We start from the raw sequence: 15,413 nt of genomic DNA on the forward strand, positions 1-15,413 counted from the left end.
GAAACAAAGAGAAGAGAAGAGAATTCTCTTCGAATCCTAGACAACAAATACCAAAAAATAAACATGTAATCAATCTTAATGATAGTTAAAACATGAAATGATTCACATTGCTAGAAGATATAGTTATTCCTTTCCAATCAAATATTTCATACAATAATGTTTGGATTAGAAGCCCCAAATCACTTGATGTTGGGTTTCGAGGTCAAAGATTCAAGATGTCCAAACTTTGGCCATGGAACTAGGAATTGTAGTAGTCCAATCATTTGTCTAAACTGGTTCCAAATGTGGACCATATGATGGCAATGGACGAAAAGATATATATATATATATATATATATATATATGATCTGAGTATTCTTTTTTTTTAAAAAAAAAAAGGTGGATAAACCACATGCATTAGAAAAGGAAAACATATACACCCCCAGTCAACCCAAACGTACAGACAAAACCACAGACAGAGAAAAACAGTCCACTAGAAGTGGATACAAAACAGATAGCCAAAAACAAATGGCCAACACACCCTTGGCCAAATAGCTGACCAGGAACAAAAAACTCATTGTCCAAGTTCCTGAACCAGGTCCACGCCACCAGGAATCACTCCACCTGTGGGGTCAACATGTTGAGCAGAGAACACCAGGCTGCGACGCAAAGTAGAAGCATGCTCATCAAAGCTCGCTTGCTGTGAGGGAGGGGCTGCAGAAAACCACAGTATCAGAACATGAACAATCTTCAAAATTACAGCAGAAGGGGACAAACAACCAGCATTAAAAATGCAGTCATTTCTAGCAAGCCAGACATGCCAAATAACCGCTTTCACAATGACACCGCCTAAGGGTCACAGATTAGGGTACAGATTAAACCACCAAGATCCCCACACTTCATCTAAGGAAAGAGGAAGCGCCAGTAAACCAAAAAGGTTTAGAAAGAAACACCAAATTGGTTGAACAAACTGACAATTCTGGAAAAGGTGATCCACAGATTCACAGTCTGCATGGCACAGGACACAAGTAGAGGTAGGAAGTCTGTTGCAGCGCCGACGAACTAAATTTTCCAAAGTAAGGATCTTATTCTTCCAAGCAAGCCAATTGAAGATGTTAACCTTCTGCGGGCAAAGGGAATTCCAGACAACCCTGGCCATTGGCAATTTAATTCCTCCATCAATAAGAAAGGTGTAGAAGGATTTAACAGAGAAGCGTCCGCTCGGAGTTAGAGCCCACCATTTTAGACCATCCTCAGTCAAACCCTCGCGGAGGGTGAAAGTCTCCAGAAAACTCCCCACCTCGGCATCCTCCGTAAAAGGCGCAAGATCTAGAATGTGAAATAAATCCTTAAAGGTGCCTTTAGGGTTTTCCGACGCGAAAAACAAATCAGGCCAAATATTCATAGGCGCCCGACCGTTAAGCCATTTATCTTTCCAGAATAAAATGCGGGAACCATCAGAAACGATTTGCACAGTGCAACCTCTTAGCGCCGACAAGCAGTCGAAAAGACCGCTGCAAAAGAAAGAGGTCTTTCCGTGACGGTGAATGTGCAGGTTCCAGTCTGAAATCCCATAATTATAACGCACAATCGGCCACTCGCACCAGCTCGCATCCGAGTACAATTTCCACCACCACTTGCCAAGGAGGGCCGAGTTGAAAACCTTCAAATCGAGAATGCCCCACCCACCTAACTCCTTCAGTCTGTAAATACTCTTCCAGCTGACCAGACGACATTTGGGTTTATCCGAATCAGGCCCCGACCACAGAAAGTCCCTCCTGAGCCTGTCCACCTCCCTGATCACCCAGCTCGGAAGTCGAAAGATAGACATCCAGTACGTTGGAATTGCGGAGAGAACCAAATTTAACAAAGTAAGTCTACCACCGATAGACAACTGGCGAGCTTTCCAAGAGGATAACCTCCCCTGGACCTTGGCAATGAGGATTTCCCAGTTCCTCTTCCTTCGCCTTCTTCCAGAAATAGGTATACCAAGATACGTAACCGGGAGGCGGCCAACCGCACAGCTAAGGGTCAGGGCCTCAGCATGACTCGAAAGTTGGTCAGCGCGAGAAGAGAACAGACAAGTTTTCAAGAAGTTGGTTTCCAGCCCTGACATCCCTTCGAACAGATATAGCAACAGCTTAACGATACGCAAGTCCTCCAAACCCCCGGTAGTTACGATGAGTAAATCGTCCGTGTAATGCAAATTACACATCTTGCCCTGACTGCCCAACGGGACACCCACCAACACACCAGAGTTTAATGCATGAGAGAACATGGTCCCCAACACATCCGACACCAGAACGAAGAGCAGAGGGGAAAGAGGGTCCCCTGTCGCAAACCTCGACGGTAACGCACATACCCACTTGGCGAACCATTGACGAGGATATTTGCCTTAGAGGAGAAAAGAACGGCTAGCATCCAGCCAACCCAACGCCTGCCAAAGCCCCTGGCCTCCAGTAGGTCAAAGAGAAAATCCCAATCCACCGAGTCAAACGCCTTGGAGAAATCAACCTTTAGGATATGGCCTGGAAGCCTACGCTTATGAATGCTAAAAATCAATTCTTCAGCCGTGGCGATGTTGTCAACAATGCATCTGCCTTTGATGAAGGCCGACTGCGAATTGTCAACAAAATACCCAATCACCTTACTCAGCAGAGTAGCTAGCAGTTTGGAGATGATCTTGAGGGTAGAGTCAAGATACCCAATCTATGTATTCCTCAAAGAGGATCTCATGTTTTATTTTAGTTTTTATTCTTTATTTTATTTATTTATTTATTTGAAAAGATTGATAAACTACTTCAAATTAGATAATTCTTTGTATTTTTGGATCCTTCTTACATTTTTTAATTAATATATAATATATTTATTTAAATAAAAATAAAAAATAATAAGAGAGTTGTACTTTATTTCTTTCTCCTATAAAAATCATATGTTTCTACCCAAAACTCTCCTAATGCCATTTCTTCCGAAAACAACACAACACCAATAAACTTGTTTCTTTACAAACAAGCCTTAAATAACACACACACACACACACACACACACACACACACACACACATATATATATTTATATATTTGGTGTAATTAAGGATAACCTGTCAAATGACTCTAATTGATATCCTTGATTTAAGATTGAGTTTGGTTAAGCTGTGCCCATTATGTCTATGTGGAGAAAAAAGGCTTCCTGTATAAAAGAATGAGAAGATAATGATGCTGTCAATGACTCAATGCCGTGAAAAATACCAATAAAGCAAATACCAAAAAAAAATTTATCTCTGCACCATCCTTGATTTAAAGAAAGAAAAAGTGTTAGAAAACACAGAAACCTAGGTATATAGAGAGAATCAGCAGTGCTTCTCAAATCTAGATGTCCTCTTGAACAAAGACAATGATTTTGGAAATCAGCTAAATGCTGGCAAAGGCTGAACCCTGAAAATTCTCAAACATGACTGAACTCTGTGAGCAGTGAGACAGTGAAAGCATTTGGTGTTGTCATGAAAGTTGGGTTAGTGTTTTCCAACGCACACATACATCTATGCAACAAAGAAACTTCTATATTGAAACTCATGCAGTTGTTTGTCTCCGAATTGTATGACTGACAAAAAAGAATGAAACATAAAATATGAATATATAATACGAGTGTCGATGTTAATTTGACCAAATACCACAAATTAATAAGTTTTCAAGCATTCACACAACAATCAATCCGGTAGCTGTTTAATTAATCACTATTTAATCAGGCACACAACACACATAGCATACTGTGCTGTTCCTGGTCATTCATATTTGACAATTCAGTTGAAATATGATATTAAGAAACAGCATCAACATTGTACATAAAAGTGGCAGAAAATTAATCTATGATTTCTTGTGCCGTGTACCGACGTCGTTGACAATATAGCGCAAGAATCATGTACACAATATTTTTCTTCATCTAGTAAATAGACCAGAATTAAATGAGAAGTTAACACACATAGTACCATTAATTAGAATGAGACTAAGACACAACAATCACCTGCCAGTATTGAAATCCGAATTAGTAACGGGATATCTAGTTCTATGGTGAATTAGCAATGGCCAACATGCTCATCGACCTAGAAAAAAGCTCGGTGCTGCAATGTGGTGGAGGTCTGATAAGACAATATTCACTTCTCTCCCATCATTCATGCCATTGTGATTCTTTCCTGGCATAAGAGGCGAGTTCCATCTGTTTAGATTGCTATTTTTTATCTCCTCCCAACTGCAATGGAATAAGTTTCGATGGGATTAGTGTAAAGTGAAAGCTACTGAGCAATAAGGAACTATATTGTTAAACAAAGTCACTAAATTAAGCTTCAAGTGCATAAGATGCAAATAAACGACAATCAAGGCCAAAAGAATATCATAAATCCTTTTATTTATGTAAGATATATTGGCATTTTCCAAAAGAAAATTTCAAATGTAACTTATCCTTGCTCCAATACATACTAATTGTTCCTGAACTCTATAAAAGTCTTTTGTCACTCCATGATGACTAAATCATAGTGCTCATCTTTTATGAAGATCACTGAATAAAAACATTGATAAATTCTTACTAGATAAGGGAATGAAAAACAAATTGTCACAAAGATAGATATGAGACATCTATTGAGGTAGATCCATTGATTAAGTGATGCTCTTAAAGCCAAGACAGTCAACATATATCGATCTACTTAAGACTCAGCTTTCAATACAGGATAATATAGTTTGGAATCCAAACCAAGGTTGTCATAGGCGTAAGGCGCATCTAGACGCAAGGGGGTCCTGGGGTCTAGGTGTAAGGCGCAGGCGCGCGCCTGATTAACACTAGACGCACTTGCCACCACTAAAGAAAATTAAAAAATTAGAAATACTTGTACTAAAGATTAATTTGTATTAAAATTTTAAAATGTTCTAAAGATTAATATCATAGAAGGCAATCAGACATTAGAAAAAAAAACATACATAATAATATGCAAAATAATCTTCAAATGTATAATACAAAATGCGATAATATGATATAATGAATATATATAGTCCAAATCCTAACATAATATAATAAAATCTAGATTTTAGTGACGATCATCAAAATCATCATGGTTCATCATCATCCAACATCATCAATTTCCTCTTCAAATTTATCATTCTTTTCATCTAAATAGTGGATCGGCCCGAAGAGAAGAGATGAAGTCTTGATTCTACATGGTTGATTGTGTGTTGGTCACCCTAAATTTAAACGGCTCCGATTGTATATAGGCCTCTTTTTATTTTTTAATTATCAAAGATGTGTGGATAAGATTATAAGTTAAACTCAATATTTTTATAACCAAAATAAATTTGTTGATATTACGTAGCAAAGCCCTAGGCTCACGCCTTGAGCCTTGCGCCTAGGCTCAAAGGCATGCGCCTTTGTAACAATGCCCGCTTGACACCTATAAAGGCGCAAGCTATTGAACCTTGCTCCCGAGGAGCTCAGGCACCCCTTTGACAACTATGATCCAAACCAAGGCACTAAACAGAAAAAGGAACCAATTAATAATTTTAATGATAGGTCGATCTTCAACTTTGGACAAATCAAATAGTTTTTTATTAGTTTCAAGAAATGTTTTGCATGAAAAATCTTGGCCAAGAGCAAACTTCATAAAAGTAGGTGAGGTGAAGAGAAACATCTTCATCATGTTGTATGCTAAACTTCAGTGGTACTAACTTCATACTGATATGTAGAGGATGCAAGTCCACTTCTGCTCTCAAATTTCAAATTTTCTTGGTTTATAAAAATCATGGCAATGTACACCACTCAAAGCTCAATTAAGTAATTAATTTCCTCAAGAGTGATTGGAAATTTAATTTCAAGAGTGGTGTTTATAGTATAATGGAAGACAACTTTCATAATATTCTATAAACAAAATTTGTTCATCTCATCTTGAATCTAGATTTGGATATATAAACAGCCTTTCAGAATTCCAAGACTAGTTAGTGACAACTACAATCAGGGTATATCTTGAGATTGGAGAACATGATATACCACAAAGAAATTTTCAAGCAAAGTAGGATTACAAGTTTGCCCATCAATACATAATATCTGTAGATGGTCCATTTATTTCATTTCTACAAGAAAATGCAAAGCAATACATGCAATCTCACGATCTGAAAAAAGAAAAATCTAATGGTCATGAACTCAACTAGATACCATCATGCCACTATGGTTACTTTTAACAAAATAAATAAATAAATAGAAAAAGTACCAAAGGAAGATAGGGAAATATGGTTGCATGTATCATAACCTAGGCTGATGAGACTTATGAAATATACCAAAAGGCAATTTCATATCAAGTTATCAACCAAGTCTGAACTAAAATTACTGTATTAATTTCTCACATTGAGGAATATCAGATGAGAAGAAACTTTAGTTACATTAAAGGGATCAACATATGATACAGTGCATACATAGAAGTTCCTAATTAGCTATGCACATAAAATGTAGAAGAAAAGCATAAACGGTGAACAGGTATTAAGATGTAGCTAGTGATGATTTCTAACAGTGATTCAGAATAATAAGCATGTCTAACAGCATGTCAGACCTTGAGCTAATGTAGAAGAAAATATTGGAGGATGCCTTGGGTATATATATATATATATATTGCTAATTGGTATGAAGAGAGAGATTCAAAGCTAGCATGAGAGACACCATACCAGACAATAATAATAGACGAGGGATGTGAAACCATTTATTGCAGGAAACAGTTTCCCAATTATGAAAATTTCCAGTGATATGAATGTAACTTCACAAGTATCTGATATTTATGCTGATTTCTTTCCATCAGCAAAAATCCCTCAAAAAGGTTCTTTTCAATAGAAAAGTTGACAGGCTCTACAAGTCCCAAGAACAATATCATCTTCTAATAAACATGGTTGGATAAGATAAGGATCCAATGCAGTAATGCACACCAAGGTGGTCGTATATGCATGATTTGGCTCCTGCTTCACATCCACTTACACATGATACAAAATGGATTAATGAAATGGTCCGTGTGATTGTTGCTTGTTTTGCTTATACTGTTTTCCTCCAGTTGTATTCAGTATGGGGTTCTTATCTTCTAGTAATCCTACTGTTTGCTGTCACGTTCTCCTGACACTTTCTTTGAAGTTCATATAAATGAAATGGTTCAACTGTGAAGCCATCAAAGCTAAGTCTGAAACTACATAATAAAAGAAAAAAAAAAGAAAAACCTAAAAAGCTTCTAGTTTGGAAGTAGCTAATTAGTAACGCATGCTACCAACTCCGTCTCCTATTGGGCACCTGATTTGAAGGAATTAGATGACCAAACTCCAAAGAACCTCCCAAAGTTTCAAAGTTTAAAAATACTGCAACACTCTTTAACTCCATTGGCATTAATTAAAACAACAAGTTTGCAGACCCCAAGAGAGCTGTCACATCCTTGCCCACACTTGTCTCGTCTTCTACAATGAAACTAAAACTTTGCCGAACAGGATAACCAATGGGTAGATCAAAACACCAAGTTCATCTATCCCATCTATCTATCTATCTCTCTATCTGAAACCAATATATACTCTAGATGTTCATGATGCATGATAAGATCTGAAGGCAATAAGAAAACATGAAATAACAAAAGAAAACATGATATTTCAAAAGAGTAATATTAAAGGGAGAAGGAGAGAGACTTATTGGAAGGACGGAGGACGAGGAGCTGAAGGAGGCCAGGCACCAAACATGTCAGGTGGAAACTGACCATTGGGGATTAGATTTGGGGGGAGGTTCAACATGGGGGCTAATGAAGGATCAGCAGCCAAACCAGCCGCACCTGCAGAACCACCTGGACTCTGTTGTAGCTGCATCCCCTCCGACACCGGCTGTTCACCAGCCGGAGCATCATCCTCTAATGGTAGTCGCTCAAAAGTAGCATTAGAAAAACGTTGCAGCAATGACCATGACTGGCCCTGAAGCAAGCAGCTCCCCCATGACACTGCCTCCCACAACCTGCCCTTGCCCGCCGGCGAGATACACCTTCAGCCCCGTAGCATCCGGAGGCGACGGCGCTGGAAGGAACGCGCCGGAAAGACTTAAAATCTCAAAGCGGCCGTGTAGCGTGACTACAGCTCCCGGCGGAGCACCGGGTTGGCGGAGAGATACATTAGTGACGACACCGCTCGCACTAAGAATACAAACACCGCGCTGTCTCTTGCGAGCGAAGTTGTTCATGGCTTCCATGATGTCAGTACCGTTGGCGATCTCGAGAACGTGGGAACGGAGAGCGTTGGGACTATCTCGAGTGATGATGATGGGTGGCTTCGGTTTGTTCTTGGATCCGGGTGGACGGCCACGGGGCCGCCGGCCGTTATTGCTCCCAGCCGAGCCACCAGTCTCTGCCATCTCAACAGATCCAGCCCCGCCAGCAGCGGTCTGGTCATCAGCATTGCCACCACTGTCGTCATCGTCGTTGGGGTTATTGTTACTCCCACTGCTTTGGGTGGCAGTGGGGATAGGGTCTTGGTCTCGTCGTATAGAGCCGAGAGGGCTGAGATGATGAAACTGCTGTGGATTCCTAAGGTCATCGCCGGCGGGGTTCCGAAGGTGAAGGGAAGGAGGTGGAGACGAGGAGGAAGCCACTGGGTTGATCCCTCCCATGGCTATACTCCCAGCCCACCAACGGTTGGCCATGATCCCCTTGAAGAAGATGGATATGACAGTACTACTGATCGAGCACAAGGAGAGAAAGACTAGAAGAAAGAAAAGTAGTAGAAGTTGAAGTAGAAGTAGAAGAAGAGAAAGAAGATTCCTTTCTTGTGCTAAATTTATTAAAGGTAGATGGATGGATGGATGGATGGAAGAAGATGCACTGCCTCTGCTGCAACTTCCAGCTTCTGCTACTGCTACTGCTGCTGCTGCTGCTGCTGCTGCTGCAAACCTAGCTAATAAGACTTTGGGATCTGGATATATAGCAGCTGACAACACATTCCCAGCTACAGCTACGGGCATCTAACTCGTTATTCAGATCCGGGCCACTAAAGCACCCTCCTTCTCACCAGAACCCAACTTGCCTATAAGTTTCCTCCTCCATAAGCTTTTCCATCTTTTTAAAGCCAGAAAAGATATGAGAGAAGATTTAGCCAAATAAGACTGACCTAACTAACACCTGAAGAAAGATTATATATATATATATATATATATGGTGTATATAAGAAGCAAGAAGGTATATAGCTGCAAGTTCCACGAGAGTCACCTGTGTGATGTCTCTTTTCTTTCTCTCCTTCCGACTTCACGGACGAGTACGTAGCATGTACCTCTGTTATCTATCTACTCGGTTTGAACTATATTTGGATCACTGTCGTCCTGTGGATTCAGGAATTCGTTTTTGCTTTCTCTTGAGATCTCCTCCTTCTCTTTTTCCTTCTGCCTAATTTAATGAGCGAGCGAGCTAGGTAGAGCTGAGCTGATCGAGCTGATCGAGCTGAGCTGATAAAAGAAGAACCGCAGAGAGAGAGAGGATGGAGTGAAAGCGGCTTGTGGGGTAACGTGCGCACGACCAAGTGGGGAAGAAACGGAGTGGGAACGCGTCACTGTCTCCAAGTCCCGACAAGGTATCGAATGCCAAAGTCCGAAACAAAGAGCATCCATGACTCATGACTCGGCCCATCACCCCAAACCAAACCGGACACTCCAACTTCTCAGCTCTATACTACGAATTTGGCTCCCCCTTTTATAATTTTTTAATATAAAATTAAATATTTAACGTATATTATATATTTTTGGGAAAAGTACAAAAACCCACGTGATTTAGAGTTTTCTGAAAATAAGGAATGAGAAATTTTTTTCGATTACATGATATGTGGTTTTCAGGATTTGCAAAAAAGGAAAAACAGCTAGATCTGCGTTAAGCTTTTCCAGTTTTAGCAGGAAAAATTGTCTATTTATATAAAAAAATCACTATGTGGCTTTTAAAAAAACAATATTTTTTTCAACATGATTTTGTTTGATTTTTTTAGAATTTAAGTTTTTTTTTTGTTTAGTGAAATTTTGGAAGAGAAATAAATTTAAAAAATATATTTTTTTATGTCATATAAGTTTATTTTTTTAAATAAAATGACGATTTTTGCCCTTGTGAGTTAACACCGTTAATCACTGATAACGGTTTTTCCCTTTTTGCAAATCCGGGAAACCACACATCATGAATCGAAAAAAATTCCTCATTCCTTCTTTTCAGAAAACCCTGAAAACCATACTGTGTTTTTTAGACTTTTCCCTATATTTTTTTTATATAAATAGTGACAAATGTTGGTCTACCAAGGAATGTCAAAGAGATAGATAAATATGGTGGAATACACCAATGACTTAATAAAACTTTTTATATTATATATATATATATATATATATATATTTTTGAAAAATAAATAAATCACATTCATTTAAAAAGATAAGTACAGACCGACATGAAAAAGGCCCCAACCAGAGTTACAACCAAAAGCAAAAAACAAGTTGGATAAACCACTTCAGTTAAATAAAACAAGTAACAACACAGTAACCAACCACAAAACACATGTGAAAAAGACAACCAAAATATTGGACCACTAGGTGTGGCACACAGCAGAACTCAGAACAACAAAAGAAGAGAAACAACAAACGAGGAAGAGCGGACTTCCTCGAACCCCCAACAAGAAAAGCAAGATCTATCCCGTGAATTGGTCTTGTGCCTTCTCGGCCCTCGTATCACTACTAAACTTCTCTGAACGCTGACCTAAGAACTCCATACTGTATTTAATGGTAGTGAACATCAAATTTCGCTTTGAAACCCTCTGCAACCGCTAAAAACAAAGATAGTATCATGCGATCTATTTTCAATATACTCCCTCCGTTCATTTTTATCTGTCGTGAATAACTGAATCTCACATACCAAGAAAGTTGGTTATTTCACATAATTTAATAAAAAATTAGTTATCTTTCCAAAATTACCCCTAATTTATATGTTTACATTTCTCTCTCATATTAAATTTCAAAGAAAGAATTGAATAAAGTGTTAGGGTAATTTTGGAAAAAAAAAACAATAAATGTTTCTTGATGTTTAAAAATAACAGATAAAAAGGAACCGAGGGAGTAATAGCAAAAGCAGACAAAACTGTCATTAAAGATGCAATCATTTCGACCAAGCCAAATATTCCAAACAAGAGCTATTATAGTCAACACTCTCCATATCCTTGATTAGCGGCCTCAATAGAGAACTCCACTCTCCCCAAACGTGACACATAGGTTGGGGTGCTTCAGGAATTTGAAATAAAATTGAAAAAGTATTCCCAAACAAATTTAACAAACAAACATCGAAGAAATAGATGACCGACCGATTTGATCCCCGAATGGCACATCACACAAGATGATGTTGGAAGCCTATTACATCTTCGCTTCTTCAGATTTTATAGGGAGAATTATATTTTTCACACCAACCAAGCCAGAACCACCTAGAAATCGGGCAACACATGCCCCCGTCCATTTAAATAATTATAAAAGGGCTTCATCGTAAATGACCCATTTGCCGTAAGAGTCGACCACTTTCTTGTCCCTGACAACTCCCAAATTATGAGAAAATCACTCTCGATAATGAAAAGTGTCTGGATTTTCATTGAAAGGAACTTCATCTAACAAACAAGCCAATTCCTGCACGGTGCCATTGTGATGTTGAGTCTCACAAAACGCATTGGACCATAGAAATGTAGGGACCCTCCCATTGAGCCATGGTCTTTTGAAAGAGTGTCCCAGCCCACCGAATTAACTCCTTGGGTGATACATCCCCTAACCACCAACAGACAACTGGACATCCTTTTTCAGAAGAATGAAATCCTCCCCGTCTTCCTCGGAAACAAATTCCAAGTAGACACTATGTAGTTAAACTATACCACTATTACACCGGACCAGCTGGGTCAATTGTAAATTTACACCACCACTTCCCCAACCACACTTGTTTGAAAGTATTTAAATCTAAGATAGCAAACCCCTTGATCGCAAGAATGGTAAAGGTTCTTCCAGCACACCAACCTACACCCCGAATGAAGATTTGGACCTAACCAAAGAAAATCTCTTCTATTTCTGTCAAATTTTTTTAATTACCCAACTTGGCAATCTAAAGATAGACATCGAATAAGTTGGTATTGTTGTTAAGACTGAATTGACCAAAGCCGACCTCCCTAGACAATGTGGTTATATATTTTTCATAACTAAAATTTAAACTTGTTTAATATTTTTTTATATGCTAAAATTCAATTTTAATTTTAATTAAATTTTTACCAAATTGGTTTTTTATGTTTTATGTTTTCTTTAATTTTTTAGAATTTTAAAAAAATTATTATCTTCTGCATCAATTAGACAGGTTTTGCATTTCAAAAATAAACTTTATATTTTTTATTTTTAACAACAATTCAACAAACTTTCCAGATGGAAAATTTCTATATATATATGATTTATTCTTTTATCAAATAACCAAAGGAAGAAAAAATAATCAAAATATATTCAAAATTGATACTCTTATTTAAAAAAAAATTAACGATATATATATATATATATATATATATATATATATATATTTTTGTTTATGACATATATTGGTCTCCATATATATATATTGAAAGAGATTACATTGTAATTAAATAATGGTGCAAAAATAATATTAACAAAGTTTAAAATATATCCATTACAAGTATATATGACACTAATCAATCGTACAAGGCTGTATTAGAGAGAGATGTCCTGTTTTGGAGCTGAATCCGGATACTACTACACTATTATATATTACTAGGCTTTGTTTCTTGCCCCTTTAATAATTTGTTCATTAGCTCTATTTTATCTCATAAAATCTAATCTCTTGATCTGTATACATATACAGTGTATATATAAAAAATATACTCTTTAATAATGACTTTATTTAATACTGGGAAAGAGATTCGAATTTTTGTTCTCCTCCTTCACTCTTATAATTTTATGTAATTAGAATTTATTTTTAATATTTTAAATAAAAAAACATAATAAAAAAAATCACCAAAGAATTTTATAAGATTCTATACTAGATTTTCACAAACATAATAATATGATTTTGATAACAGAAAAAAAAAAATTGTCAGAAAAAGGGAGATATATATATATATAACCTGATTTGACCCGTGCTGTTATTTGGATGCATTGATAAATTCACAAAAGGATCATTCATGCACTGATCATGGTCATCATCTACAGTTTGAATCGGATAAGCTGCATGCGCTGTTGCGTTGCGTCCAGCCTGTCCGCTTAATGGATGTTTCCCCTCTCACCTCAAAATGTGTGCAACTGAGAGAGACCCAACTCAATTAATCAAACACAATGGGCCAACTCATTTAACATAAGTTGCACAACATACAACAGAAATGAATCAAGTCCATTAAAACATGGCTCAGTTTGGTTCGGTTTTCACATGCCGTACCTTCTCGGAGTCGTCACTTTTGGGCAAGGCAAGTTCAGCGGCTAAGTACACAGGCCTAAGATCGCACGTCCCATCATCACATGGTCATGGCTAGAAATAAATGGGGTTGCAGTATAGGTTATATATATATATATGATAAATATAAAAAAAAAAAAAGGAAAAAAATGGGAAAAAAAAGGAGAAGTGAAAGGTGGTGCGGCAGCCGTCCGTTTGTCTACAGCGTGTCTCCCAAAGAACAAGTGGGCTCCGTGAGGTCAAAGTTATGCGCTCTGAAGGCAGCGCAGCGGCTTTATTAATAATTGGTTATGCGCGCCATCTCTTCTTTACTGTTGGCATAAGTCCCACCATCCGCTACACTTTGATTGCAACGTTTGGCCAAACATGGATGAATGTTTATTTATTCCACTCGTGAAGTGAGTGACTGAATCAGTGAATGATTGTTTTCCAGACTTCAGCTGCTTATTCATGTCATATTCTTTTTCAAGTCTGGATTTCACTACCCCGTTCTCCTGCTTAACATATTTTAACTATTTATTTAATTATTTATTTATTGATAATACATGTATTGATTTGGCTTTATCTTACTATCTTTGCATGAATATTTTCCCCATCCCTGTTTACCGGGCTTGTTTTTATTTTCTTTGCACTTGTTTTTGTTTACTTTGTTTTTATTTAGTTTTTTTAATAAATTTATGGTTCATCTACTTTATTAAATATATATATATATATTTCCCATACAAAGTCTTTTTAATTGGATTCAATTTCAATTATTTTGTGGGATTTTTATTAAATAAAGGTGACTACTTATTAAAAAATAGAGTTCAAAATAAAACATTAAAAGACGGAAGAGCCAGAAACCAAATGTTCACCTTTTTTATAATGTGGGCCTTTTGGGCTTCATTTCAATGATAGTTAATGGGCCCTCCATGTTCAACTATATATGGCTTGAATCCCTTCATTTGGGCTCTTAACAAAGGCCGTAGACTCTTGTCAGCGAATTTTGTAAATTTATATTAATTTTACATATAAATGAATAATATTATATTTACATATATAACATCATACAAATAGCTCTTGAGAATGATATGTAAATTTATATTAATTTATTTTGTAAATTTATGTAAGTATCCCATGACCAGTTGACCACAAGGTGTCAACTTCAACATCCCTCCAAGCTATCGACTATCGTAGCATCTCCACTAATTCCCCCCACTATGATTGATCTCTCTATTACGGTCTGAAAACATGACCCTTTTACTACCCTCAAGTTAGTGTGATATCTCTGTATCATCTACTGCATCAAAAGTTCAACAAAAAGGAATTATATACAGTAAAAAAATCATGCTTTGAGTCCATGATCACTATCCCAAAACTCTGTATCTCAATCTAGGACCTTAGTCTAGTTTGTTTATTTGAAAGGTCATATTATAATTTCTATCATCCAATCGATGAATGTAATACTTACATTATCTCATAAAAAAAAAAATGAGTTCAATGAGAATTAGATAAGTATAGAAATCAATATTGAGAACACAAATAAATAGTGGCTTAAAAAGTAGAACAAACTCACAATTTATTTTGTACAGCAGTCCGCTAGAGTGGATGACGTGGCATCCAGAACAAAAGAAAAAAAAGGTGGCGGATTACATGTCATTTAGAGAACTATTGAGGAAACTTATTAAATCTCAATGTAAATAATGTTTCAATATAGCTTTCAAGGCTTGTATACCCACAAAAGCTCGTAACTGTTCTTTTGATTCTTCAATACTTTGTGGCATGGAAAGATAAAACATTCGAATTTTGTGTGCTTCTTTCAGTTTTAACCAATGGTTTTGTTTTGTTCTGAGTTTTGTCTTGTTCTTTGGTGGTCCTTACAATGACAAGGGAACTAAAGCAGTAAGAAATTCTTATAATTTCAAATAAGAAACCAATCATCTTACATTGATACAATTAAATATGTTCCCACCCAAAGCAA

The 15,413-nt window shown here is 37.1% G+C and overlaps 1 protein-coding gene across 1 annotated transcript; it reads right to left on the reverse strand.

Annotated features, from left to right (window-relative positions):
* Nucleotides 1-3,907: 3,907 nt before the first annotated feature.
* Nucleotides 3,908-9,124, reverse strand: LOC120282513 (AT-hook motif nuclear-localized protein 23-like). Its single transcript, XM_039289334.1, is given in 3 exon segments — nucleotides 3,908-4,224; nucleotides 7,665-7,907; nucleotides 7,909-9,124. Coding segments are annotated over 2 exon segments (1,314 nt in total). The 5' UTR covers nucleotides 8,980-9,124; the 3' UTR covers nucleotides 3,908-4,224.
* Between the last annotated feature and the right edge of the window lie 6,289 nt (nucleotides 9,125-15,413).

The sequence above is a fragment of the Dioscorea cayenensis genome, chromosome 18 (assembly GCF_009730915.1).
Source record: "Dioscorea cayenensis subsp. rotundata cultivar TDr96_F1 chromosome 18, TDr96_F1_v2_PseudoChromosome.rev07_lg8_w22 25.fasta, whole genome shotgun sequence".
NCBI classification, from domain to species: Eukaryota; Viridiplantae; Streptophyta; class Magnoliopsida; order Dioscoreales; family Dioscoreaceae; genus Dioscorea; species Dioscorea cayenensis.